At 46.3% G+C, this 25,655-nt stretch overlaps 1 protein-coding gene across 3 annotated transcripts in view; it reads left to right on the plus strand.

The window, feature by feature from the left end:
- Positions 1–25,655, plus strand: part of DOCK8 (dedicator of cytokinesis 8) — a 212,618-nt gene that overhangs the window by 150,832 nt on the left and 36,131 nt on the right. For all 3 annotated transcript variants that reach the window (XM_029920954.1, XM_029920952.1, XM_029920953.1), the window contains 9 exons: positions 3,676–3,825; positions 5,716–5,829; positions 10,418–10,573; positions 12,748–12,887; positions 18,130–18,299; positions 21,521–21,666; positions 23,498–23,680; positions 24,031–24,163; positions 25,090–25,177. In XM_029920954.1, coding sequence (XP_029776814.1) covers positions 3,676–3,825; positions 5,716–5,829; positions 10,418–10,573; positions 12,748–12,887; positions 18,130–18,299; positions 21,521–21,666; positions 23,498–23,680; positions 24,031–24,163; positions 25,090–25,177 — 1,280 coding nt within the window. The remainder of the gene's footprint in view (positions 1–3,675; positions 3,826–5,715; positions 5,830–10,417; positions 10,574–12,747; positions 12,888–18,129; positions 18,300–21,520; positions 21,667–23,497; positions 23,681–24,030; positions 24,164–25,089; positions 25,178–25,655) is intronic.

A 25,655-nucleotide genomic window follows, 5' to 3' on the forward strand; every position in this document is an offset into this window, starting at 1 on the left:
ATGCCCACACGCCGTCCCTTGGCCTCCCTCTGCTTACTTACCCTGCTCACCATCAAGTTTCTCTACGTGAAGGAGATTCACTTGGGTCATCATCCATCTGTAGACAGTTCATACAAATAATCTTAAACTGATTTCATCTATCAGATTGCACACGAAAGGTCAGGTAGCAAAAATGAAATTCGATGTTATAGAATCTCAAAGTTACCAAGTATCCCGATTAAAAAATGTCTTATGTCATTTATGCAGACACATGCACACATATGTACACACACATGTCACCTAATCATTCTTAGATACTATTTAGTAGTTATGTAGTAAGCACAATTGCTAGACCGGAGAACCAAAACGCTGATGTTGGTTCTCAAACTCTGCCCTGTAAGGGTTCCAGTAGCAGCTCTAAGGGCTCCTTACCACGTCCTTGAAACCTCAGTAAAGACTTGTGTGTGGTAAGTATCCCGAGAGGTACCCCCATTGCGCACACAGGCACGAAGACTGAAGTAGGGTTTGCCCAGCCCACTCTGTCCCGGAGGACCAGAGACTCAGGGCTTTCATCCAACTTCAGTTCCTCTGCCATTTGCCCGGCCAGAATGAACTCCGCCTTTTGAGGGCTGCATGGCTCCCCTTGGCATGGTAGAGCTCTCCTTGTGTGTTCTGAAGGTGTCACGCTGACTGTCCTTCACGTAATCCCGGAACGGCTGGCATTCCTGAGGAAGGAAAAATAATCACATCCAAAATGTAGTGTGCGTCTTCCCAGGTATGCCCCTGACCCCATTTTGAGCCTTATCTCATTTAGTCCTCGAACAGCCTGGAGGACAGTTTTCCGTCACCCCCAGTATGTAGATGGGGTTGCAGGAAGTGCCGTGGCCATTAGGAGGAGTCTGCGGGTCACCAAAGGCTTCTTCATCTGTACCTCTTTACTGCCCTTAACTGCAGGGAGCTAAGAACCATGGCAAAAGTGAAAATTACTTTGATCTTGCGCACTTATTGACCAGGGCTTGGTGGCTCTGAGTGAGGAAGCAAAAGCTAAAGCTGATTGCCTTCCTTCCCTCTAGGAGTCCCTGAGGGTAAACAGAGGAGGGAGCGGGAAAGAAAGTTCCGCCGATCTGAGCCAATGGAAGGAGCTGGTCAGCAGGCAGATCACCCAGGGCTCTGGGTGGTGTAACTGAAGTGTGTCAGGGTCCTGGTAGAATGGCCTCGGCCCCTTGCAGAAGACTTTGCTGCAAAGCACTCATCGAAGGGACTGTTCCACCTGGGAGCACGTGGGGTTGGCAAGGCTGGAGGGGAGGAGGCTTTACCTGTCTATTCTCACTGTAAAGGAGCAAGGGGTGGGGGACAGTGTCACCGGGACTTAAGGGAGAGCAGAGGTCCCCATGCCAGGAACTGGATTCCTACAAAAACTGAAGCTTGCCTCGGCCCCGATGGGGTCAGAGGAATGGACGTGTACCAGGACCTCCGTGTCCTCTCCCTCACTGATGCCCTGCTGGCACCTCCCATTAGCCAGCCCCAACCAGAGGCCAAAGGCAAGGAGGCCTGAGAGAAGTCCTCCATAGAGATCAGCATCCCAAGGCTCAGAGACTGACATGGAACCCCAGGAAATGGCTGCAGGTGCGGGGTGGAGGCAACTGGAAACTGTTTGTCTCCGTTAGAACTTTGCAAGGAAACTGATCCCAGACCACACAGGGCATCCAGTCCGGCATGCATTGTTCGTGCATGTGCCTTATGGGTGCTCAGGAAGCTATTTAAAAACCAGAACTTTTTTTTCCCCTAAGAAGCCTGAAGAGAAAGAAAAGACAATCTCCTTAGACTTAGCCACCAACCTGGGCCATTTATCACCCTTCAGTTGCGTTAATGCCCAGGCACTAATGAACAACCGCTTTGGCGGCCGAGCTGGGGGCCACTCTCACACTTGCTAATGAATAAATCCCTGTGCCTCTTTCGAAACTGCTGAGCCACACATTGGGGACCCACAGGTAAACGGGTGACCTAGTTTACTCGGACCGTGAAGTTTTGCACCAACAGGTTATTTAGGGGTACCCCTGCTGTGAATGGGTCACCAAGACTGATCTGGGGGAATGGGTGTTCCTGCCTTATCCCACCTACCAATAGTAGACCACGCACCCACTGGCATTTCTGGTGGGTGTCCTCTCTGCAGAGGCCAAGCTGGCAAGTTACTTGCAGTCTGGAGAGAGGCCATTCGTTGGAAGTACGGTATTGTGAGAATTATTTATTGGTGGTAGGGTGGCCAAGCCCAGCAGGCAGGAGCCGGATCTAACAGGGAGTTCTAAACGCCTGGTGCACCAGGGTGAGCTAGCCAGGAGAAAATCAGGATCGGGGCAGCTCAGAACAAAGAGGTCTTGTCTTCCTAGCTCCTTTGTCAGGAACATAGAGAGACACTGCTGTCAGACAGAAATGAGGTCCAGTCTGTACCTCTCATCCTGGCCGCCCCCCCACCAAGTGTGTGAGCCTCGGTGGGGTACAGTCACGTCTGTGTGTCCTGAATCAAGCAGGACTCTACAGTGAAGTGACTCCGTGGTTCTTATACTCGGCTTTAGGATTATTGTGTCCATAGGGCTTTCCTCAAGCCCTGGTATTATCTGACAACATAAGACACATAACATCCTGTCTCTTATTCTCCTCTTATTTTACTTCCTCTTTGCTTTTTGATCTCTGCTTGTCTTGTTGCTAATGGAGGTTGTTGGTCCTGCCTTCTTAGAAACGGAAATCTGCCGATAGCGCACGCAAGTTCTCCCATGTAGCCCTTGGGACTGGAACACATTTTCCCATAAAACTGTCTTTGTCCCCCCTCTTCTTCCAGCCTTGGCCCAGAGGGTCATCTTCAGGCAAATGTGAGTGGTTAAGTCCCGGGGCCATTTCACTTCACAGTGGCTCTCTGCCTAGCCTGGGCACGTTCACAGAAATGACCTCCGAGGGTGAGAACTCCCAGCCTTGCCCATCAGAGTGTGTCTGCTGGCCCTGAGCGACCTCCAGTGAGGACAAGACACAACTCCAGATGGTGTCAAGGGGGCTTGTATTGACCCACAAGTCTCCGGGCCTCGGGACATAGGTATATATAAAACAAGTTAGTCTTATTGAACTCAAAACACAACTTTGCCTAGAGGCACCGTTCCAAATAGTGGCTAAGTTTCCACCTAGCATAATATAGAGTTGTCTCTAGGAAACTCTGCTCCCTGTTTCAACTTGAAACTCAAGGGGAGCATCTCTACCCTCTTCTCCTTCCTGTGGTTTTGGGGACAGAGGTGACCTCAGATCATGAACAGTCCTTTTTTGTGATGTGTTGGGTTCCACCATCAAGCGATGCCCAAGTGGCCCCGGGGAACACAGTCCGTGTCTGTCTTCCCTCCCGTAGGCGGATGGGAGCAGAGAGTCTTGTAGCACTGCAGCTAAAGAATTAAGTGCCCTGGCTTCGTGAGCTGGAGGAGAAAGCCCCCCGACTTGAGGTCAAGAAGAGGACATCCTTCCCACCTCCTGCCACCGTGTAACCCTCTGGGGACCGGGAGCATTCTTTGTCCACAGTCCGTGTGGGCAGCTGCCAGCACCGATCGAGTGTTAGAAAGTCCAGTGTGGAGGAGCCTCCCTTCGAGTCCTCCCCTCTGTTCCCAGCGTACAAGCAGGTCACCAGTGTCTGTACTGACATTTCCCCCACCCCCTCTGCAGGTGAAAAGCATGGCCCAGTATGTACATAACATGGACAAACGGGACAACTTTCGGAGAACTCGTTTTTCCGACCGTTTCAAAGATGACATAACCACTATTGTGAATGTGGTCACCTCGGAGACTGCTGCCCTTTTAGTGAAACCTCAGAAGGTAACTGGAACTTTCATTCTTTATTTTCTCCCTCTTTGACCTTGAACATCTTGTATTTTCATTAGCAGGGAAAAGCATCATCTGAGGACAGTAATTTATTTTTTTAAATTTTTTATGTTTATTTGTTATTGAGACAGGAGAAACACAGCATGAGTAGGGGAGGGGCAGAGAGAGGGAGACACAGAATCCAAAGCAGGCTCCAGGCTCTGAACTGTCAGCACAGAGCCCGATGAGGGGCTCTAACCCACAGACTGTGAGATCATGACCTGAGCTGAAGTCGGATGCTTCACCGACCAAGCCACCCAGGCGCCCCTGAAGACAGTAATTTAAATGTGACTAAATATGGCAACCAAGTACAGTTATTATACTGGATGGGACCCTGGGGTGGGGCTGGGGAATTGTCAATCTAGATATGGACAGAATATTCTCATTCTTAGAAAATACATCTGGAAGTATAATGGCATAATGGGTGTGATTTTTACAGCCTAGTCTCAAAGAGCTCTGAAAAAAATTGTTAAATATATATATAGAAAGAGAATAATTAAGCTAATGTAGCAAAATGTAAAGTATTGATAAATCTGGTTAAAGGAGTTCTTTGTACCATTCCCTCACCTTTTCTGTGTTTGAAATTATTTCAAGATGCAAAGTTTAAAAATAAATAAAACGGAGAACGGTTTTAGAGGGCAGCTCTAAAATCTGAGGCAGCAGTGGCCATCAGTAATACCTCTGTCATCATTGAGGATTTGCACAGTACAAGTGCTCAAGAGAAGATTTCCGTTCGGTTACTGATGACAGCAGACTTTCCGAGCCAGCCGAGTCTCACAGTTTGGGGCATGGAGGAGGAGGCACAGTGAGACTCAGAGATTTTCCAAAAGCCACACAGCTGGCAGCGGAGCCAGGACTGATGACTCCAGCCCAGAATAGCCAGACAGTTATGTCACCTGCCTGGAGTGGCCGCTGCGCAGGAGAACTTACCACCAGAGATACTGTGAGAACCTCTCTGAGTCAGGTGTCTGTCCGTCCCATCGGCCGCTCGGCTTGGCCTGAGTTGGCAAAGTGTGCATCATACCCAAAGGAAAATACTTTCAAATCACATGTTCACCGGAAGCAGAGACAATTGATTTCTCATTCTGAGTATAAAAGGACATAAATAGGAAAAGGTGAATCCCCAGTTGCTCTGAAACACTGTAGGGTCTCTCAAAACTATGAGCACCGAGAAGTAACCACAACAAAAGCCCTCGTCTCGTTTCATGCAAGAGCTCACTCTCCCGTGTCTAACTCTGACCTCTCTTGGGCTGGGAAGGCTGCCTAATTGGAGAAAAACAATTCCTTAGGTAAAAACTCTTTTATTCTGATTAGATTTTCACAAACAACACTAATAAATTAAGAACCTGTCTCATTGAAGATAGTGGATACATTTCGAGTTCGTTTTACCAAAACGATAGTTACAAGAATCAAATAAGTTATGGTAGAGCCACGTGAAGAAATACAAGACAACCATTCAAAACGAGTTTTTAAGAAGTGTTTAAAATTTAGGGAAAGGTTCATAGTATAATGTTGAATGCAAAGACTCCAAGGCCTAACATTATCTGGAGAGAATGAGCTCCATTATGTACATACACACACGCAAGTAGGAAAAAAGAGATCGAAGGAAATGTACGTAAATATTAACAGTGAGCAAAGAATTGGGTGATTCAACCCATGGCACCTGTTAAGGGTTAATTGTATTTGCTGAGTTTTGCAGAGTCACCAGTTTTGCCCAGTGTCTCCCCCAGGGACAGTGGCTGAAGCAGTAGGACCTGTGTGTCCCACCAGCTTTCCCACCAGGGAGCTGGTTGGTCATGATCAGATCTTTCCATAAAATGATTCCGGTGTTGGTTTGTTTTTAAGGAAAACGAACAGGCAGAAAAGATGAACATCAGCCTGGCTTTCTTCTTGTATGACCTTCTCTCACTCATGGATCGTGGCTTCGTTTTTAACCTCATCAAACATTATTGTAACCAGGTGAGTGTCCCACAGACCTAGCTGTGTGGTTCCTGGTTCCTTCTTCTCCAATGCCATGGTCATTGCCGTGGTCTGCCGTCATACTCCTTGCCAGGTCAGTCAGCTTGGACTGGAGTTCTGGGTTTTGTGGTCGTTTGTCTTCTGGGCTTCACTAGACGCACTGATTCGCATGGATTCCTGGAATACTTGCCAACCCAGACGGAGGTGTGAGAATCAAGGGCTGTTAGTGCTCTGATCTTCTTCACTTTAACATTTAACAGAAATTATGTGACTGTGACATTTGCTCTTAGACCAGGTCTAGAACTCAAAGTATGGGCTCTCTTTAGGGTAAGTAATTAAAACGTGTTGTGGAATTCTGACTTGAAAGAGCCCTGATAGAATCTGCCAAAGAATGTGAACCGCACTGAGCACAAAGCAAATATTTATAATCCAAGAGCATCTTACCCACGCCGCCTCCTCCGATGTTGAAGTAGGATTCTTTTGTCCGCCGCCCCCTTAAATCATTCCTGCAGTCATATCACAAGCAGTGGTTGCTATTGTCGCTTCTCCTGTCCTTCCACATCCCTCCTCCAGCCACCACCACCACTGTCATTGCTACTGTGGCCACTCCCCACCAGCACTGTCGCCGCCTGTGACTCCCACCGCCCCCCACCCCCTCTACCAGCACCGTCACCACAGCTGGCTTCTTCCTGTGACCCAGGCACTGTGCTGAGCACTTTACGGAAATAGTACCTTTAATCCTTCCAAGGTGTCGTGGACATTTTGCAAATGATAAAGCTGAGCTGTATTACGTGTTGGGTAAACAAGACCGTGGTGGGTAAACCCAGTCTCCCAAACTCCAGGGTACAGTGGACTAATCACTCTGTTCTGTCAGGCTTTGCTTTCCATGGCTGATCTCCTAGTGATGCTAAGTAACTCACTCAACCTCTCCGGTCTCATTTCCTCATCTGTACTATAAAAGGATCTTCCCCAGCTCCCAAAAACAGACCAGGACTTTTCTAAAGGAGCCCCTTGTAAGGAAACCCACCTATGAAAAGAGAATGCTAAGGAAACAGCAAAATTCTCAGAGCACGCACGTCCTGTGCACCCTGATCTCCTGACCCTACGTGGATTTTCCATTCCACATTCCACCAGCTCAGAAGGGGGAAGGACTATGCCATTCCTCTTTGCCATCCCTCTGGGGTGTGTAGGGTTACAGGTCATCAGAGGAATGGCAAATATAAGCTAATCTGACTTTCAAAACAGGTCATTGGATGAATTGCAAATATAAGCTAATCCATTTTTCAAAACTTAAAGCTGGACATATAGGAAGCAGATACTAGAATACAATGGTAGGTCCAGAGTTAGCTGCTGCTTAGGAAAGAATCATTTGTGACACTTATTAAACTCCAAGGCGGACTTTTATTCAGGACCATCTATGTAAATGTGGGGACCATTGTAATGGGATTTTACAGTTTGGGAGATCGGGGCTCAACTCTAAATGCAACCAGGAAAAGTGAAGAATTTACAGCCAGGGAGCAGAGTGGGGGGTTAGTGGAGGAAAAATTAATAAGCAGAAATACCACGAGTGAGGAGGATTCGGGCTAAACCAACCTGACAGGATTATGGGTGAAGGTAGCCAGGGGGCTGGTGACGGGTGAGGGCTGAGGAAGTGGGTCAGATATCAAGGTGGCCAGATCCCGAGGCTGGGGGACTCTGGCTGAGAGCAGGCTCTCAAGGACATGTCCAAGGGCAGGCCTATTTGAAAAAGAGCTCAGAGGAGCCTGACTCGGGTTTGGAGAGACAGAGAACCTCTGTGACCCGTGGGCAGCTCTCATTACCAGCAGGCAAAGGAGGCGTCCCAAGGAGACGTCTGCCCACCCTGCAAATGCACCTTATAAGTTTCTCCTTTGCTTTCCTTTCTCCTCTCTTTCTCTCTGTCTTTTCCATCATTCCTTTTCTTTGCTTCTAATTTCCCCTCTTTTGCTTCCTCTTCTCTGTCTCAGTGCCAGAGAGCCTTCAAGTCAGGATCTGTAGGCCTGTGTTCTAAGTCCAGGGATGCCGTTAAATTCCTCGGTGATCTGGGGAGCTTACCATTTACATGAGTAGCTTCCTTATCTGCAGACAGGCAGAGTTGGATTGGATTTATCCAGGCTCTCACATTCTCTGTGCTCTGCCGCCAGTGCCCCTGAGGCTGTTGCTGAGTATAATGAATGTAGGGCTCAGGCCGAAGCAGTCGATGGGGATTTCCTCCCTCGAGCCCAGCTACCTCGATTCAGTATGGACATCACACCTGAGGCAAGTTCTCATCCTTCCAGAGCCCTCGGGTTTTGCCGTTTCGCATACCGTGATTCAAACATTCTATCATGCTTTCTGCTGTTTACACCTGTGCCCATGGGTATAATCTTAGCCTTTTATTAGTCGTCACTAAGGAGAGACAAATCTAGCTTGTCACTCCCTTGGCACTTCCAACGTGCCATTAACTTCATGCCTATCCTTGGGTAGTGCCACGGGGGCTGCCACTGTGGGTCCTGAGCTTTGGGGAAGGTATTTCTGGAATGGCACCCTACTCTTTTCTAAGTATCACCAAAGTCCTTTTTGAAATTCCTGTCTTTAATGAAATCTCAGGGAAGCTTTTTAAGATACCGATACTGTGGGCTTCTTTCAAGGATAAATATCTTATGCTGTCCAGCTCTGACTGGTTTGACCCAACAGCTCTTAGTGAGTGACCAGTACGTGAGGGGCGTAGGATCAAGTTCTAACCAGTCCAGTTTGCTGGTGGATCCACGGGTGCAAAGTCACCAGCAAGACACAATGTTCTCGTAATTTTCGTTTACACAAAAGTCATGTTTTATTTTTTACGTAATACATAATGGTGTTCATTTGTTTCCAGTAAGTGTCCAGTTGATCCTATAGGCAAATTGATCCTATAGGCAAAATGAATGACCCACAACACAGTGGCTTCTCCTAAAATGGTTGAAAATATGTTGCTCCTTAAATTATAGCATTGATGAAACCACTGAAAAAATTCAGCACTTTCTCTTTTTTTTAATTAAAAAAATTTTTTTCTTATGTTTTTTATTTATTTTTGAGAGAGAGGGAGACAGTGCGAGGAGGGGAGGGTCAGAGAGAGACACAGAATCCGAAGCAGGCTCCAGGCTCTTAGCTGTCAGCAGAGAGCCTGACACGGGGCTCGAACCCACGAAGGCGAGATCATGACCTGAGCCGAAGCTGGACACTCAACTGACTGAGCCACCCAGGCGCCCCAAAATTCAGCATTTTCTGAAAGTGCAAGAGGAGGAGGCCTGCCCGTTCACACGATGAGATGCTCGGTGTCCCGCGCGGGGGCACCAGGGTGTTTCTGGTGATATGTATTGAGAGGCTCAAGGTCCTGCAGGTCCATCCTTTCCTCCTTTGTCTTAAAAGTCCTTTGAGTCACAGCCCATGGAGTCTGGGTCCTCACTGGTCCCTCTACCTGAAGGAAGCAAGTCATCTCTTCCATATTATCAGCTTTTCATTGCTAATTTCATGGCTTGTTGGTATTGTTTTCATATTAATATTTTAAAATTGAGATAAAATTAACATAGAGTGTTGTATTAGTTGCAGGTATACAACCTGTTGATTCAACAGTACATTAGGCGGTGCACAGCCCAAGTGCGCTCCCCCGCCACCACACAGCGTTATTACGTGTTATTGACGGTCCTCCATTAGCTGTATGTCTCATGCTTTGTTTGTTTCAGGGAAGACTTTTCCTCAACACCGTTTCTGCTCTCTCTTTCTCCTCCCCTTCCCCTCTCTTACTTTGGGGCAAACTCCTCAACGTTTTTTTGCAGGGACTACACCTTTTCCTCAGTAATATGATGCCTTTATCTGGGGAACAGGTCTGAGAACTCCCCAGTGGGGCCTTTAATTAGAAACTACAAAAGAACAGTAGAGTCCTTCGAGTCCTCCAGTCATATTCCTGGAGTTTTGTGTGGCCCCGTATGGGGTCAGCTCCTTTCATTTAGCTCCTTAGACACAGTGGCGTTTCTGTGAAATGAATGATGTTACGTTACACTGAAGACATACCTCTAGATTCGTTGCAACACAGGTTCACCACGGTGTTGTAGATTTGACAGTGTGGGGGTCAGGTCAAGAATCCTCATGTTGGACAGCTGCTAGGCTAGAATTATTAAGGAGAACAATAATGCGTGAAAACTCACTGAGCTTCTCTGTGATACAGAACTTTCCCTCTGTTGCGTTGTCCCAGTAATTTTTTAAAAATTTTTTAATGTTTATTTATTTTAGAGAGAGAGGGAGGGAGGGAGAGAGCATGAGTGGGGGAGGCACACAGAGAGAGAGAGAGAGACACTGACTATGAAGCAGGCTCCAGCTCTGAGCTGTCAGCACAGAGCCCAACATGGGACTCGAACCCATGAACCGCAAGATCACTACCTGAGCTGAAGTCGGGCACTTAACTGACTGAGCCACCCAGGCGCCCCACGTCCCCCTAATTTTTATTAAATTGATCACCTTAATCTGGAGAGAAAGGAGGTTTTTGTATCTGCCAACTTCAATTCCACTTACCTTGTAATAAACGCATCTTTGCTGTTTTCATTTTTCCTCCCAGCTGTCGGCCAAGCTCAACAACCTCCCAATGCTCATTTCCATGAGGCTGGAGTTTCTGAGAATCCTCTGCAGCCACGAGCATTACCTCAATCTGAACCTCTTCTTCATGAATGCCGAGACTGCTCCAACATCCCCCTGCCCCTCCATCTCTTCCCAGGTAATCACTGAAAGAATCACTCTAGCGATTTCATTTCATTAGTCATTTATTCCTATAAAGGTTGGTCCGGTTCATTAAAAGAAAAATGGAGCTTTCCACCCTGGATTGCTCCATCCAGAGACACACAAATACGGTACCCGAAGTCGCACCGTCTAAGTGATCATTTACAAGCTGTGTGGTTGGTTTCTTCCTAGGCTCGGGGTCTCTGCTGAGGTGAGGAAGAGCAAGCAATCCATACGCACTCCGAAAATCTAGAAATTCCTAGAAAAGTCACAAAGCTTCCTTTGTCTGGCATCAATCACCTCCACTTGAGGCTAACCATCTTCTTTGCTCACTTGCCTTTTCCTACACTCCAGATCCATAAAATTTGTGAACTGCCATATTCCTTTATATTAATTCCTATAACCATCTATGAGTGGTTTCTACCAGGGGTATTGTATCTGTGAGCTATCCTAGAATTTTCTGTGGATACTGTTATGAAATGGAGTTCAGCACAAGAAAATTCCATCCTGAATCAGACCCCAGATAATTTAGTTCTTGAATCACTAAGGAGACCTTATCATAAAGCAATCAAATACTCCCTTTTATAGAGAGGATATTTCTAATAAGTCTTGTTCTTTATTAGCCAATAAATAAATAAATAAATGACACCCATGTAATATTTAAAGACAAGGCTTTGACTCATATGGCCAATCTTTTTTTGTAGAAGAGTATCTCACGGGTTAGATTAAGGGGCCCCAGAGTCAACCAGATGTTCAGAAGCATTATGCAAATACGGAACTCCAGAGTCAAATAAATTTTAGAGGCCCCATATAAACAGGTTTTTTGGTTTTGGGTTTTTTTGGGTTTTTTCTTTTTTTGCAGTCACCACCCATGAGTCTGAACTTGTTACTGTAAATTGTAAATGCCCAAGGGATAGAAAAGAAAAATATATAATAAGCACTGATTCCCATGGTGGTTTAATTATCAGACACCTTTTTCTTCCCTCTCTGTAGATTTATCAAAGGACTAGTGCCCTCTAGGAAAAAAAAAAGAAAAAGTGTCAAGGAAATGCTGTTTTACAATCACATTCCATTTATTGGTGACAAACCAGTAGCTCGGGGCAGCAGACAAGATTTCTCAATATCAGCTTCTACTGCTGTTGCATATTCCTTGATACTAACACCAAAGGGGAAGATTTGTATTAATTTAAAAAAACCCCAAAACTTAGCCATTTATGCCAAGTGACATGAGCCAGCGGTAGCTACATGACCATCTCAGCGGGACCTGGGGGAGATCTGACCCACAGCAGCAATCCCAAAGGTGCTGACTGGGCCCTGGGTCCTCTGTGTCTTTCCCTTCTGAGTGCCCCGGGGAACAGCAAGCCCGTCAGTGGCCAGCCTGTCCCACCAGCAGTAAAGGATTTTCCGGGACACTTTGGATTCCCTCGGTGCAGTAGGAAGTGCGCCCCCAAGAGGACACAGGAATTGTCTAGGGCTTTAAGTCAGACGCCTCCCCACCTGCCCCCCACTTCCGGTCCCGCGTGCATCAGCTACAGTCAGCTGTGTGGCTGAGTACACAGGAGCCTCGAGTAAAGGAGGCAGTTTGCTGGGAAGGAATTGCCTGCTCCAAGCCACAGCATCGGGTTCCGTTCCCGTTGCCCCATCCACGTGGTGCCTTGGGACTTTCGTCTTCACTTTAGATCAAGGTGGGGAATGGAGCGTTAGTCCTTTTGTGAGAGACCCTGGCTGCCTTATTCTCATCTTTCCCGACTGGCAGCTCTCTGTGTGAGGGGAGGGTGAAGCAAAGTGACCTCTCTGTGCAGCTCTGTGTCCTCATCTGTCACGCGGGCATACACCTGACCACGTCTGCAGAGACTCGTGGCTGCACGCTCCGTAGACCCTGGCTGTTGTGATTTTATTTATTTTTTATTTTTATTTTTCTTAAATGTATTTATTCATTTTGAGAAAGAAAGAGCGAGAGCCTGAGAGAGTGTGCACGTGAGTGGGGGAGGGGCAGGGAGACAGAGAATCCCAAACAGGCTCCACGCGGTCCGCACAGAGTCTGACTCGGGGCTTGAACCGTTGAGATCCTGCCCTGAGCCCAAATCAGGAGTCAGATGCTTAGCCGACTTAGCCCCCAGACACCCCAAGCCGTTCTTGACACTCATGCAACTGCCCCCTTGCATTTTGCAGAACTCGAGCTCCTGCTCCAGTTTCCAGGACCAGAAGATTGCCAGCATGTTCGACCTGACTCCCGAGTACCGTCAGCAGCACTTCCTCACTGGACTGCTCTTCACGGAACTCGCGGCTGCCCTGGACGCGGAGGGGGAAGGGTATGTTTCTGACATTTCAGTTGGACTATGAAGCCAAAAAAGAGCAAAAACCTCCGAAAATACTCCTCCTAACTTGGCGGAAAAACTCTGCATTCACCAGTTCTGAAGCATAGAAACATCCGTGTGTTGAGCAAATGGTGCTGATAGGAACGTGGCAAGGCCTGAGGGACAGAGAGAAGCCGAAGCCACAAAATGGTTTTTTTTTTTCAGCCACTGATTCCTTGAGCAGAGTTTGCCAGGTCTGATACAGCAGCCTCCCCAGGGATGCTTTGCTTAGTGACCTCCTTAGGCACAAAGACATTTACCGAGCCGTGGCCCCGGCGATCGGTGTAGACAGAGGCGGCAGCAAGAAGCCACTTGGCTTCATGTTGACATTGAGGAAGTGGCCGCGGATGGGAAGGTAGTGTCCGGATTAAGTGTGTTGCAGAGAGACCTTCCCACAAGGGAGAGATGCCTCAGGTCCAGGCTTATAAATCCTTTCACTTTTAGAAGCCTGATCACCCAGGGGCGTGTTGGAGTACCTAGGCTTGGAGTCTGTGGACAGGGGTGGAGACAGACCACCCCTTCTCCTTTCCTTCTCTCCCTGTGCTCCGTGAGCTCTAGGATTAGAAAACCACCGTCTGCCCGATCGGACCAAAGGAGACAATGCCTTCCAAAATATCATACATCCCATTGAACAGTTAGCTAATGCCTCCTGTGGGCCAGACACAGTGAAGTGTTGGAGCGTATCAGAGATACACCAGGGCACAGAACACAGCTCCCTAGAACTCACCGTTCAGGGGCTCAGGTCTGAAGATTATCAGGATTGGAAAATAATTTACGCTCAGCTCCTTCAGTGCTCACGTTAGGTGCGAAGGATTGAAGGAACTTGCCCAAAGATACGTAGCAGAACCACGCCTAGAGCCCCGGCTTCCTGGGGCCTCTCCCAGGGCCCAGCCTCCCACGCCACGTCATCGCCCTCTCTGGAAAACCTCTTCCCACCACTCCTCCGTTCTGCCTTCCTATGCTGAAGAAGCTTCTGGAATACAGTATGCTGATTAGAGGCAGCATTGCTAGATGTTACAGATTTTTGTCTAATTGGAAGTTTTCAAGTTCTTTCTAAGTGCTTAGAATCTCATTCCTCTTATGGAGGAAACAGTGACAGGAGAACCTTCCAGCTTGTGTCACTGCGATCCCAAACACATCCTGAGCGCTTTGTCCGTACCAGTATTGCCCACGTGAATGTCTGTCTCTGCCTCCTAGGAGGTCGGTGTGGGAAACCGAATGTTCTTCACTCTGGAGCCTGCCTCTTTTCAGAAATTCAGGTCCTGAGTGCATCCTTAGAGAGCTTCAATCTCCTCTTCCCCTCCCAACCCTAACCAAACTCCTCTCTATTGTCTCAGTAGAACGTTCTACCCTGCAACTAACATGAATTTCCACAGCAACAAGAAGTGCCCTGACCTATAAAGGTGCTGAGAATGAGGTTTGAACACAAAGAAAATTACTTTCATTTATAAACACACACACACACTCATGTTTTTTCATAATTATCCTTTTATAGGGTTGGTCCACATGATTTCTGAAAGTATTCTTTAGTAGTTTCTATTTTCCCTGTCCCCTCCAGTGAGATATCTAGGGAAACAGCCCTGACGTCTATTTTGATTCCTCGTAAAACTGTAGCTGTTATTTTACAGCAGCAGAGTAGAGTATGTTCAGAGGTCATCATGTCATTATGTTCAGTCAAATAGGTGCATTTTTCAAACACACACACACACACACACACACACACACACACAGAGTACCTTTTCTACCCCCCAGAGGGTAGCTAATTAAGAGTGTCTCTCCTTTGGCAACACAATAATCGCCGATTTCTGGGTTGTCAGTTACTCCCCGGGAAAGTTATTAGAAATACTGTCACATACTTATTAGTGACTTTACCACGTGGGCTCAGACCTCAGAGAGACCTCACGGTCTAACAATACTTCCTCCTTGTCAGAACTTCCGTTTGCTGCCAAGACAATTAACAGACTCACCAACACGTGCGCATACGAAGGCCCAGGGGGACATGTCTCAGGATCTGGGCTTCTGAAAGGGGCCACGGCTCCAGTTTTTAAGGAGTCTCCCTAGAACCCCCTTTACCTGGGGGTGCCCACAGATATCTACACACCACTAAATCCGTAACATTCCTCAAGCCTGTGGAAATTATCCAGGATCTTTGTGCCAGGTCCTTCACATGCTCTTCAAGAGAGGGAACACCGTCCAACTCGTTCTGTGAGGCCAGCATTACCCTGATACCAAAAGCAAACAAAAGACAGGAAAACTGTAGACTGATATGACTGTAGATATAATTATCCTCAACAAAACACTGAAAACCTGAATTCAACAATGTGTGCAAAGGATCATACACAGTCCCTAAGTGGGATTTACCCTGGGTTTAACATCTAAATACCAATTGATATAATATGCGCTAGGCACGGAATAAAGGACAAAACCCAGTCAGTCGTCTTAGTAGATGAAGAGAAAGCATTTGACAAAATCCATACCTTTTCTTGAAAAAAAAGCCAACAAATCATATAGGAATGTAACAGGATTTCCTCACCCTGGTAAAAAGCATCTATGAAAAATCACAGCTGGCATCATATTTATTAGTGAAAGACTGACTGCTTTCTCTGAAAGACCAGGAACAAGATAGGCATGGCCACTCTTGCCACTTCTGTTTTACTCATTATTGTATTGGAAGCCCTACCCAGGCTAATTAGGCAAGACTGTGAAATAAAGGCATCCAAATTGCGAAGGAAGAAGTAAAACTATCTTTGTTCATAGATGCCATGATCTGTTTATAGAAAATCCTTTGGGGAGGTGCCTGGATGGCTTGGTTGATTAAGCGTCCAACTCTTGATTTTGGGTCAAGTCATGATCTCATGCTTTCTGAGATCAAGCCTGGCACTGAGTCCTGCTTCAAGCATGCATGGAGCCTGCTTGGGGTTTTCTCTTTCCCTCTCTCTCTCTCTCTCTCTCTCTCTCTCTCTCTCTCTCTCTCTCTCTTTCTCTCTCTCTTCCCCTCTCTGCCAAATAAATAATAAATAAACTTTAAGAAAAAGAAAAGAGAATCCGATGGAAGCCACAAAAAACCGATTAAAGATAAAAAAATGTGTTCAGCAAGGTTGCAAGATACAAGATCAATATACAAAATTCCATTATATTTCCATATACTTGTGATGAACAATGTGGAATGAAATTAAGAAAACAACTCCATTTAAAATAGCATCAAAAAATAATAAAGTCTTAGGACTAAATTTTTTTGACCAAAACAAGTACAAGACTTGTATTCCCAAAATGGTAAGACACCTTAGAAAGAAAGAAAAAGATCTAAACAAGTGCCAAGGCATGCCACCTTCATGGATCAGAAGATTCAGTGTCATCAAGTTGGCATTACTCCCCAAACTGATCTACAAGTTCAACTCCACTCAAAACCCCAGCGGGCTTCTTTGCAGATATTGACAAGCTGATCCTAAAACTCATATGAAAAGTCAAGGGACCCAGTATACCCAAAGCAATTTTGAAAAAAAACACAAGTGAAGGACTCAGATTTCCTGATTTCAAAACCTACTACAAAGCAGAAATAGGCTATGTGGTTCTGACATAAAGACAGACATATAGGTCAATGCCATTGAATTAAGAGTCCAGAAGTACATCTTCTCATTTATAGTCAATTGCTTTTTGACCTGGGTGCCAAAACAATTCAGTGAAGAAAGAGTCATGTTTTCAGCAGACAATGCTGGTACCAGTGGGTATCCACATGCAAAAGAATGAAGTTGGGCCCCCATGTCCTACCCTGTGCAGAAGTTAGCTCAAAATGATCAAAGCCCTAAATGTAAGTGCTCAAACTGTAAAATTCTTAGATTAAATCATACATATAATCTTCATGAAATAGGATTAAGCAATGGCTTCCTTAGATCTGACACCAGAAGTAGGCACAACGAAAGAAAAAGATTGGCTAAGTCAGACTTTATTAAGTAAGAACTTGGTGACATATAGAACATCATCAAGGAAATGAAAAGGCAATGCACAGAATGAGAGGAATACATTTGCAAAATGTAGATCTAATAAGGGATTTGTACCTGCTATACAATTTTTAAATCTTACAACTCCATAACTAAAGGACAAATATATCAGTTTTTTAAAGGGCAAGGATCAAGGATCAGAACAGACATTTCTCCAAAGAAGGTATGACCAGTAAGCACAGGAGAAGGTCTTCAACATTGTTGGCCGTCAGGGAAATGCACATCCAAGCCAGTTAACTACCGCTTCTCTCTTAGTTCCTTCAGGCAACTGTAACAAAAATACTAAAAATACTATAGCCTAGAAGTTCATTTCTCATAGCTCTGGATGCTAGGAAGTCCAACATCAAGGTCCTGGCAGATTCCGAGTCTGATGAGGACTCACTTCCTAGTTCATAGACGGCCATTTTTGTGGCTATATTCCTTCATGGTAGAAGGGGCCAGGGAGCTCCCTGGGGTCTCTTTTATAAGGGTACTAGTCCCAGGCATGAGGGCTCCCATCCTTATGACCCCATCCCCTTCCAAAACGCGCCCCCCCACCCCGCTATGACTATCACACTGGGATTAGGCTTAAACATACGGATTTGGGGAGGACACAAACATTCACCCATAGCACCTTCATACCCACTAGAATGGCCATGATAAAAAAGATAAGTAATAACAGGTGTTGGCAGAGAGAAGACAGAGCCTTCATACGCTACAGGTAGGTGGTGTAGCCGCTCTCAAAAGCAGTTCAGCTGTTCCTCTAAAGTTACCCATGGAGTTACCAGAAAATCCAGTCATTCGAGTCTGAGGTGTGACATAAACATCATATCCAAGAGAAGTAAACTTATGTCCACACAGAAACTCATGCACAAATACTCAAAGCAATGTCCGTAATTCATAATAACCAAAAAGAAGTAATCCAAATGTCCATCAATTGATGAATGAGTAATTAAAATACGACCTATCCATACAACGGAATATTACCCAACAATACAGAGTAATCAAGTACTGATACGACAGTATGATGGACTTTGAAATATGATGCTAGCAGCAGACCCAGGACCGAAATGCAGGCAGTGTTGATTCTAGACGCTTCTACCTTATTTTCCTTGGTTTTCCCATTGCTCAGGGTTGTTCTGATCCCTCCTTATTGTTTAAGAGCGTTTTGGCCCACCTCCCTTCCCCATAACCTCTAGCTTTCCGTGTTGTGCCATTAGGATCAGCAAAGTGCAAAGGAAGGCAGTCAGCGCCATCCACAGCCTCCTGAGCTCTCACGACCTGGACCCGCACTGCGTCAGACCAGAGGTGAAGGTCAAAATTGCTGCCCTTTACCTGCCTTTGGTTGGCATCATTTTGGATGCTTTGCCCCAACTCTATGACTTCACAGGTAAGGATGGCTCTGTTTCCTTCTTTGGATTGGTGAGGGCCCCTTCCACATGCCCCCTGGCATGAAGTTTCTGTTACATAGCTCTAGTGCCAATATGCCTGTGTGAGCAATTTTCTACACCTGTGCCCTCCAGACCCTTTTTTAAATTATTATTTTAATGTTTATTTTTGAAAGACAGAGACAGAACACAAGCAGGGGAGAAGCAGAGAGAGAGGGAGACACAGAATCGGAAGCAGGCTCCAGGCTCAGCTGTCGGTACAGAGCCCGACACAGGCTCAAACTCAGGAGCCGTGAGATCATAACCTGAGCCAAAGTTGGACACTTAAATGAATGAGCCACCCAGGTGCCCCAAGACCTTTTAAATATAGGTCCCAAAAAGTTGTTTTTGGGGCTTTAGGGGTTAGGTGTTGGGGAGGGTCCCAATAAGTTCTTTTAAGGACCATAGCCCTGTGTATATTTTTCATTTAGTAACTATGTTTCAGTCATTCATCTCCTGGTACCTGATGAACTTTATAGAACATACATCACAAAGGCTAAAATACTAACAGAATTACTTCCTTGGGAGATTACGGCTCTAATGTCTTGAAATAAAGGTATTCCTTCTTTTTTCTCTTAAAAATGTTTTAGGAAAGGGGCAGCTGGGTGGCTCAGTCAGTTAAGCATCCTACTCTTGATTTTGGCTCAGGTCATGAATCAAGCCCTCATCGGGCTCGCCTGATTTATATTGAGAGAGAGACAGAGAGTGAGCATGGTGGGGGAGGGGCAGAGAGAGGGGGAGAGAGAACCCCCCCGCAGAGCCTGGAGCCTGCTACAGACTCTGTGCCTCCCTCTTTCTGCCCCGCCCCAATTTGTGCGCACGCGCACTCTATCTCTTTCGTTCCCTCAAAAAAGAAACATTTAAAAAATATTAAAATCTTAAAAAACCAAATAAAGACCTATGGCTTGTTTGTTCGCAAAGCAGGGAGCCACTTTTGCACACGTTCTCCTAAGTATCCTTGTTGGTGAGAATTTTCCAAGTCAGTCACTGTGAATCACTTTTCCGCAGTTGGTCTCTGAGCCTTTCGGGTCTCAACGGTTTCTTGATGTGCGCACTGGCCTTTATAGTAACGATGTAGCTGACAAATGGGAAAGCCGTGCAAGTATTGTGTGATTAGACGGAATATAATGCACCTGTTACATGTGGGCTCCTTAGACACACTAAGAAGAGTATAGTTTTTAAAAAAGAAACAGTTGTGGGGCACCTGGGTGACCAAGTCTGTTAAGAGTCCGACTTCGGTTCAGGGCGTGATCGCACAGTTTGTGGGTTTGAGCCTCGCATCTGGCTGTGGGCTGACCACTCAGAGCCTGGAGCCTGCTTCGGATTCTGTGTGTCTCTCTGTTCCTCCCCCGCTTGTGGTCCATCTCTCTCTCTCTCTCTCTCTCTCTCTCTCTCTCTCTCTCTCTCTCTCTCTCTCTCTCTCTCTCTCTCTCTCTCTCTCCCTCTCCCTCTCCCTCTCCCTCTCTCTCTCTCTCTCTCTCAAAAATAAACAAACATAAAAAATTTAAAAAAGAAACTGGTGAATTCAAGTTCCAGCCCATTTACTGCTTTATATGCGACCTTTGAAAAGTTCCTCAACCTTTCAATGCCTTCCCTCCCCCTTCTCTCACCTGTAAAAAGGTGGTAACAATGTCTGCATTTTGCGGGTGTCAGAAAGATGAAATGAGAGACCTTCCATGAAAGCATTTTATGTGACAAAATTTTATACCCTTCTCTCCATCTTTTATAACCATGACCCAATGCGTCTGTCAGGGTAGTAAGATTGCATCCTCAAATTAATCCTGATGTGATCAGATTTTACATAATTGTCACGTGCTAATCATGTTACCATTTGTCTAAATTCTCAGCTGCCTTTAAGCACAAACAGGGAATGATTTTTTAAATTGAGTTCTAAAAATATTTGAGTTCTGCTTTCAGAACTTCAGCAGAAGGAAATACTGTTTGCAAGCTAATTTTTCTGAAAAATGGACGATTCAGATACTTACGATGTTGACAAGTCTAACAAAAACATGACCTTTTAATGAATCAGGCAGTTTCGAGTATTTGAACACATTCTTCAAAGAACTGCTTAAGCAAATACTTTCTGCGTGATTGGTGGTGTTCTTAAAAACCAACCTTTTAGGTAATGGGTCCTTTTTCTGTTTGCATACATCTAGACCTACGTATCAATATAGTTATGTCTACGTTATATAGGGATGATAAATTAACATTCATTTCAGACATGCGGAGTTCAATTTAAAAATCTTTTAATATTGTTTTATGGGAAAGTGTAATGAGAGCTTTAGTTTTACAATTTGAAAAATTAACTTCTAGCCGAATCTTTTGCTGGGTATTTTGTCTCTTTTGTGAGCCTGCCTGCTTTTTTCCTAGAGATGGTAGTGGATAAATAATGCTGAACATCAGCCTTTAAAATACTGTACTGACTTTAATGACAATTAAGTATCGGTCCCTTGGTGGGTATTGGGTAGGTGACATAGGGAAATAGTTTTTTTGGTTTGACATCACCAAGGTTGTTTTTTTTTTTTTACTTTTAAATAACAGTTTTAGATTCACAGCAAATTAAACAAAAATTATAAAGGTTTCCCATAAGCCCCCTGCCCCCACACTGCACATCCTCCTCCATCATGAACACCCCCTACTGGAGGGGTAAATTGGTTACAACTGAAGAACGTATAGAGACACATCATAATTACCCAAAGTCCACGGTTACATTAGGGTTCACTCTTGGGGTTATGAATTCTGTGGGTCTGGACAAACATATGGTGAAATGTGTCCATCGTTGTGATGTCCTTCAGAGTAGTTTCTCTACCTGAAATCCCTCTGTGGGATTTTTTTTCTGTCTCTGTAGTTTTGCCTTTTCCGGAATGTCGTATAGTCGGAATCGTGTAATATGGTAGCCTCTTCAGATGGACTTCCTTCACTTACCAGCGTGCATTTAAGGTTCCTCTATCTCTTTTCATGACTTGGTAGCTCACTTCTTTTTAGCACTGAAATAATATTCCTTTGTCTGCATGTGTCACAATTTATCAACCCATTCATCTACTGAAGGTCCCCTTGCTCCCAAGTTTTGGCCATTATAAATGTGCAGATTTTTATGTGAGCGTAAATTTTCAACTCCTAGCCTAAGTACCAGGAGGCACTATTACTGGGCGGTATGGTAAGACCAACGATGTTTTCACCGCAGCTGCAGATGCCCGTAATGGGAAGAATCGTGCCAATGGCTCAGAAGAAGAGCAAGACGGGGCCAGTGCAATGAACCAGAATGTGGCGCTGGCCATAGCTGGGAATAATTTTAACTTGAAGACAAGTGGCGCAATGCTTTCTTCCCTGGTATGTTGGTGCACATTTCTCTGGTTTATTTTTTGTTTTGTTTTGTGTCTTTTCCCATCTTCTGATGGGCTCGTTCTTATATTTACCTACTGGAACCCAGGATAGAGCAGGCTGTGAGATTTCTGCCTCTTTGCTCCATTCTGAAACACATCTGCTTGAAGGGAAATGGACCAGTGAGGCAGCACAGTAACAGATGGTTCAACTTTGGGCCGACTCAGTGGTGCCTGAGTTCAAGGTTTAGAACACTGGGGTTATCTGAGATTAGTGCACGGAAGATCAAACCACAGCTCCCTTGGGTGGGAGGCTTGAGCTGAGTTTATTCTGTGTTTATTATTCACACTATATCTGCCTCCAAAAAAAATGATTGAACGGGGCCAGGTCCTCGGGGTGAGTGCTTCTCATGCAAAAGACTTCACCATGTCTGGGGCCCCCAGGGAGTCTATACCCAGAGTATAGCTCTGCCCTTTTGCACCGACCCTGGGTTTAAAAGGGGCTTCCCCAGGAATACAGTGTCTGATTCACTTGAAGTAGGATCTTCCTCTGTTCCTTGGTGAACTCCGACTCTTCCTTTGGCGGAGAGTGACAGTGCCGCCCCGTCCAGCTTAACTAAACTTTGCATTTCAGCGTGGGGTTCACACCCGCGGAGAGCGCCACTCCGTTCCCTCCTGGGAAGGCAGCATGTAGATAGACCTAAGGCTTCTTCGCTGGATGGCTTTTCTCTCTTCCCTCCAGCACTTAGCAAGCCCCCACCCCCCCACCCCCGACACCCCCAGGAGGGCTGGAGGACAGGGATATAAGAAAAAGGAAAGTTATTTGAGAGTTGACGCCACCCATCATCCTGCAGTTTGAGCAATAATGTGTTGTATGACCCTCTCCATGTTTCTAACGTGCATCTCAGCAGAGCTAGCTGCCCGAGGGGGTGCGTGCCTTTTATATTGTTATTCGCCTCAAAGGGCAACTGCCCAACGTTCACCATGAGAAGACCTTCCCTGGGGAGTTGTCACTCAGGTCTTCAGATCTTATCGCATACTCAGAAGACCTAAGCTCATTTCATAAGCCCTATCATTCATCCCCAAGCCAACAATGCCCTCACATACTCAACAAGTACATGATGTCACATTCCACTGGATATTAGCTACACCAAATGAACCAAGGCTGTGGCCACATATCATTCTTTGTCTTGACTTGGTGAGTAAAAGCAAGTGGGCGCAGCACTCTAAAATGAACCCTTGGGGCTGAGGTATTAAAGCAAATAGCCTGAGCCCCCACCCTCCGACCCCCAGGAAGTCGTAAATTGTGATTGAAGTCCCAACACAGAGGACCTCATTAAATTAGGGATTTGATTAATTTGCTGAGCCCTTCATGACTCATATTGTAGTATGGACTCTGACAAAGAAGCTAACAGTTGGGGTATTTCTGGAGCCTAGCTAGTCTTTTTCTCGGCTCTAAGTTCAGCCCTCTTGTGTCCGTCCAGCTTGAAGGAGAAATTTGTGGAACCTTAGCAGCATGAAGCCCCTTTGTATCATTTAGACTGGGGTGGGGGGTGCTGGTCAAGGCAGGGCAGACCATCAGACCACACCGTTCCTGAGCCACAGGGCCCCCACAGTTCGTGGCCAAAAGTCTGGTTCAGATGCAGCCCCATGGGGCACCTTGCTGAGTACACTCGGGGAACATGGCTTCCTAGCCCCGGAAAGGACCAGCTCCTGGGAACGGTTCCCACCCGAGGAACAAGTGCAATGACTATGTTCTAAGAGATGAGTGGCCCGAAGCTTTCGGTGTTTCCGTTGCTCTACTTCCTCCCGTGTCCATCCCGCCGTCTGCCTCCTTGCAGCCCTACAAACAGTACAACATGCTGAATGCTGACACGACCCGGAACCTCATGATCTGCTTCCTGTGGATCATGAAAAACGCTGACCAGAGCCTCATCCAGAAGTGGATCGCCGACCTGCCATCCATGCAACTGAACCGGATTTTAGACCTCCTTTTCATCTGTGTCTCGTGTTTCGAGTACAAGGTGAGCGTGAGGTGCCTCAGCCTGACACCGGCCTCTTCGCTCCCAAGGTCAAGTGTATCTTGTTCCTACTGCTCCCCGTTGCTTGGGGGATGGGAGCATCATTAGTTTTACTTTCTTCTGTATTAAGATCCATAACCTGTTTGCATTCTCGATCTGGTCATTTCTCCAGGGAAGGACCTCTGCCTTCTGCAGAGAGATCCCCCTCCTCATTCGATTCCCCCAAACAGCATCTCCACGTGACACATGTCCAAACTGGCTTCTGTTGGCCGTGGAGTGTTGTGTTTTGATGATTCTCCCCGTGGACAGAGGTCTCGCCACACTAAACACCCTTCTGCCTCTGTCCTGTCCAGGGCAAACAGAGTTCTGACAAAGTCAGTACCCAAGTCCTGCAGAAGTCGAGGGATGTCAAGGCCAAGCTGGAAGAGGCGCTGCTCCGCGGGGAAGGGGCCAGGGGGGAGATGATGCGACGCTGCCGGGTTCCAGGTGCGTTGGCCTTTCCCTTTCCTGCTTCCCGTCAGCGAGTCCTACCCCCTTTGTGAAGACCAGTGTCCTCCCATCGCGAGGAGACACCCTATCACTCTCTTCAGCTGTTAGGATAATAAAGACAAGCAGATCCAGGATTCTGTGCATGGTGTGTGGAATGCCACCTGTGGGCTTCCAAGGGAAAGCTCCTGTCCTGAGGCCACAGGAACCCTGGAAATGTCCCCAAATGCATCTTCTATTTAACACTTGTCATTGGGAAAGGTCACATCCAAGAAGGCAAGTCACAGGATAAAGAAAATGTTGTCTCTCTCCATCAGGGCATTTGACAAGTCTTTGTAGAGGTTGATCAAGACACTGGGTAATTCTGGTTCCAAAACCATCTCCCCAAATCATTCAGGGTGTTATTAGATTGCAGCTGACACCCCCTCCCCCGGGGGTATCAGAGTGCCCCAGTCCTCCGGGGACCCTGCCTGGAATGATCTCAAAAAGGCTGACCTCATTGCTGTAGAATAGAGTGAAGTGCTCAGCTATGCTCGGTCTTTGTCACTGTGCTCAAAGTTACCCAGAGTGACAGCTTGTTCTATGCGAAGGGACGCAATGGCTGGGAACTTGTGGGGAGCTCAGCGCTCTCGATGGTGGTTCGGTGCCCTCGTGTAACACCCACACGCTCCAGTAACTCACTGAGAACCCCAGTTGGCGCTCACCCATGCTCCAGAAAGGCAAGCGGTCTAAAGCTGTAGGCTGCCCATCCGGGAGCAGGCAGCCCGGACCTGGGCAGAAGACGTGTCCCTCCGGCCTCCAGCCCGGGTCTAATTGACCAGAGATGCAGTGCTGAGCCCTCTCCCTTTAGCTTGTTATGGAACTTCTGGTTATCTCAGAGGGTTTCCCGCTAATCAAATTCCTCTCATGCATTTCTTCACTCCTAGGGAATGACCGATTTCCAGGCCTAAGTGAAAATTTGAGATGGCGGAAGGAGCAGACAGAGTGGCGGCAAGCTAATGAGAAGCAAGATAAGTGAGTCACTCGGCAACTTTGCGCCCCTTTTACCCTAAAGCCCAAAACTTTTTCCCAGGCTACTTGTATTACTGAAACAACTACATCCTTCCAGGGGTAAGAAAATGAAACATCATTATCTGTGTCCATGCGGTTCATCCAGGGGCCCGGGATGATCAGAGATATAAGGAGTTGGGATTTACAGCTCTTCAGACTTTATCACGTTGATAGGCATTTAAGGAAACTAGTATTTAGTAATCTCAGATTGACCAAAGCTGCTGACGGGAAGAAGTGAGGGCGTCTGAGACCACAGAGTTCAAATTCATTCTGCTGTTCCAGAAATGTGTACAAAATGTGTAGTCAGACATATTTTTGTCAGTATTACTCAATTTTTTTTTTAATGGAAACATTCTAAATGCTCAAGATAGAGAACTATGTGAGGAAGCATTAGGTCGCTATTAAAACTTCATGACCTGGGAAGTGCTTATGATACAATGTT

Source organism: Suricata suricatta, chromosome 13 (genome assembly GCF_006229205.1).
Source record: "Suricata suricatta isolate VVHF042 chromosome 13, meerkat_22Aug2017_6uvM2_HiC, whole genome shotgun sequence".
Taxonomy (NCBI): Eukaryota; Metazoa; Chordata; class Mammalia; order Carnivora; family Herpestidae; genus Suricata; species Suricata suricatta.